This window comes from Capsicum annuum, unplaced genomic scaffold (assembly GCF_002878395.1).
Source record: "Capsicum annuum cultivar UCD-10X-F1 unplaced genomic scaffold, UCD10Xv1.1 ctg60538, whole genome shotgun sequence".
NCBI classification, from domain to species: Eukaryota; Viridiplantae; Streptophyta; class Magnoliopsida; order Solanales; family Solanaceae; genus Capsicum; species Capsicum annuum.
In genome coordinates, this window is record NW_025869357.1 from 1 (window position 1) to 3,000 (window position 3,000).

Here is a 3,000-nt window from a genome sequence, read left to right on the forward strand (position 1 = left end):
AACCTATTAAATTATCTCTTGATTTTCTAAATTGGACAAGTAAAAGTTGACTTGGGGAGTATATTCTAGCATTAGGGTCGTTTTTACTGATGGACTTGTACTTCCCCAAAATACAAATGTTGGTATACTTTCCTTGGATTTACCCTTAATACATATGTTTATTGGCATTTTAAATTGTTCTGATTTTTTTTTTGGTCCAGCTTGCTAATTTCATATGCTGCACCTATTTCTATGAAAAATTCTTTTTCATTTGCATAAATGTATATTCTAGTATTTGGGGTATTAATATGTATTGATCTATATATACTTTCTTGTATATAAAGTTTCATGAGTGTACCTTTAATCTCGTGTCTTATCCGCATATCATTATTCCAAGTATTTGATTTCCACATTCAAATCTTAGCCCAGTAATTTGAGTTGAGGGTGCAAACCCGAGAGAGTTTTTGTGTTGTTTCTTCTGCTAAAAGAATCATTTTACAGAGTCTCATTCCAAAGAATTTTGATGCATAGTTCAGTAGCTCAAATAGATGAATAAATAAAACAAATAAAAACACGCATACAAAAGAGAAGGACATAGCATTTTGTTATATCACTATTTCAATTATTCTATTGAGTTACAATATTTACTATTCACCTATGTTCTTAAGTTTTTGATGTGTTTGTTAGCTTTTTATTATGCTTTTGTGATACAAGGGCTTAGATATGATGATTTATATGATCCAATGTATGATTTGGACGTGAAGGAGGCTCTTAATCGCCTTCCGAGGGAGATTGTTGATGCCAAAAACCAGTACCTTCTGTGTGCCATGGACCTCTTCATGAAGCACCCGTACCTCCCAGAGGATCTCCAGGTACTTTAATAGAATCCCATCTGTTCTGGACTAAGATAAACTTAATTATTTGTAATTTCCTCATGTGATATATGTAATACAAATGACACAAGTAAAGAGTACTTTGGGTGCCCTGGGCTTTTTTCCACTTCTCTACTTTTCTGCCTTCTCTCATTTGCTTATTTTGTTCTTATTTCAAATATTCACTTAAAGGAAGTGATGTTGCATATAATTATAAATGAAGAACTTTCTTTAACAAATACAACAGTAGCCACAAATTATATTGGAACTTTTGGTAATCATACCTTGATAGCTCTTGTGTTTGTGGTTGGATGTTTTAACTTAGTAAGCATCCTAATATTCCTATGGTGGGTGGTCGATTCATAGTCTGTAGTTAGGAGGGTTCAGTGTATCTTCGTTGGTAGGTCTAGGGGTGGGGGGAGGGGGTCCATTGTTTGTTTATGTAATTTATTGTTGTGTTATTTTTATTCCTGTTACATACTTTTGAAGTTTTTGTCCTTTTGTCTTGAGCCGGGGGTCTATCGAAAATAGCCTCTCTACTTCCCCGGAGGTAGTGGTATGGACTGCGTACATTTTACTCTCCCCAGACCCCACTAGGTGGGAATATACTAGGTTTGTTGTTGTTGTTGTTGTATATGTGTTCCTTGTATTTCGTAAGTGTTTATTTTGGAACATTTTGGTGAAATTACTGTTTTGTTCATGCGTTATCTGCTGGAATTATATCGTTGTTAACTCGGTTTTAACTACCACTATGGATAAGAAAACTGCAAGGATCTGAACTGAAGCCAAGTTTTGATCTCTATCACTTTAAATGATTTGAGAGGGATTACTACAAGCAACTAGCTTATTTGAAGATTGAAATTCTTAGGCGTCTTTGTGATGATGTGATTGAAGCAGAGTCTATACAATCAACGCTTAACAAAAGAATTATGGCAGCAGAGAACACGGATTTTTATCAGAATTTGAAGTCTTGCAGTTTCAAGTATAGGAGGGTTTCCATGAATGTTGTTGCAGGTTCACGTAAAGGTGAGGGGCAGAGTTGTTGGCAACAGATCTATACGGTCGGCTGTACTATGGTTGTTGTGATTACCTATTGCTGTAAGGTCCATATTATAGGATTACCTTACAATTTCCTTCAGTGTCATGTGGTGTTTTCATTTTATGTTTTATCTGCAAAATGCTATAGTTTGTAGGTAAAATTTCAGCTAATGAATTGGTCTTTTCTACCACTTTTTGGTCATTATTGTGAATCACTCATCTAAAAAGCTAATTCCAAAACCTCCATCTTTTGGAATTTTTGGCTTATTATCCCCCACTGGGGTGTTGATATCTTCTATTGCCATTGTTTAGAGAATGAATTGAAATTTGAAAAGTATGAATATATGGTTCTCTATCATTATTTCTTCAAACAGGTGCGTGATTTTCATGTGAATCTACGCCATAGCTAATTTTCATGTGCACAATTAGCTTTTCATGTATAATAAGTAATTTTTAGCTTGTTCCTTGCAAATGGCAGATTCATTGACTCCATTGACTGCACTGATGGATGTCGTCCAAGTAAAATGTATTTCTTGAGGACGCTCATTGAGAAAACCTTAAAAGATCGAGAAGATTTCCTCGTCGAACCCAATTTTGTCTCTAATCTTATCCCGCCTGACGAGTATGTTCATCAAAGTTGCTATTCTTTCTCATTTATTGGCACTACAATACATGAGACATATCAACCTCGGTGGGACTATTTAGGAAGGTGATAACTTAAATCTTTTTTGGCATTCAAATTTTTTCTCTACACATCTCGAGTAAAGTAATATACATGATTCATTACGTAGAACAAAATGAATGCTTCAACTTTTGTATTGAGATTTAAATATTCAATAGGGATAATCCCTAATTATTCATAAATGACCAGTTTTTGATATCTATTAGATCTAAAAACATGTATACTTCAGTAGTTTAATTTGTGCTTCCGTTTCTCACATTATTTCAATAGATATATGCATTTTATCCTTCTAATTTCGGTTGTATGTGTATGTAAAGAACAAAGATAGATATATGATTTCACTTAGTTACATACTACTACTCCATCTAAACTATATAGCTTCTATGTTTTATTGATTTTCAGCTTGCTCATTGAGATCCTAATTGTTTA

At 34.0% G+C, this 3,000-nt stretch overlaps 1 protein-coding gene across 5 annotated transcripts; it reads left to right on the forward strand.

Moving 5' to 3' along the window:
- Nucleotides 1-22: 22 nt before the first annotated feature.
- Nucleotides 23-2,976, forward strand: LOC124893503 (cytochrome b-c1 complex subunit 7-like). 5 transcript variants are annotated; one of them, XR_007050737.1, is made up of 3 exons: nt 23-851; nt 1,749-1,949; nt 2,368-2,972. XR_007050737.1 is itself a non-coding variant. In XM_047404486.1 (2 exons), the coding sequence occupies exons 1-2, from the start codon at nt 654-656 to the stop codon at nt 2,374-2,376; spliced, it is 207 nt and encodes a 68-aa protein (XP_047260442.1). In that variant the 5' UTR covers nt 23-653; the 3' UTR covers nt 2,377-2,976. The 5 variants fall into 5 exon arrangements, 3 of the variants coding, with proteins under 3 accessions (XP_047260442.1, XP_047260440.1, XP_047260441.1); XR_007050736.1 differs by having other exon boundaries at nt 1,749-1,877; nt 2,368-2,966; XM_047404486.1 differs by lacking the exon at nt 1,749-1,949 and having other exon boundaries at nt 2,368-2,976.
- The last annotated feature ends 24 nt before the right edge of the window (nt 2,977-3,000 follow it).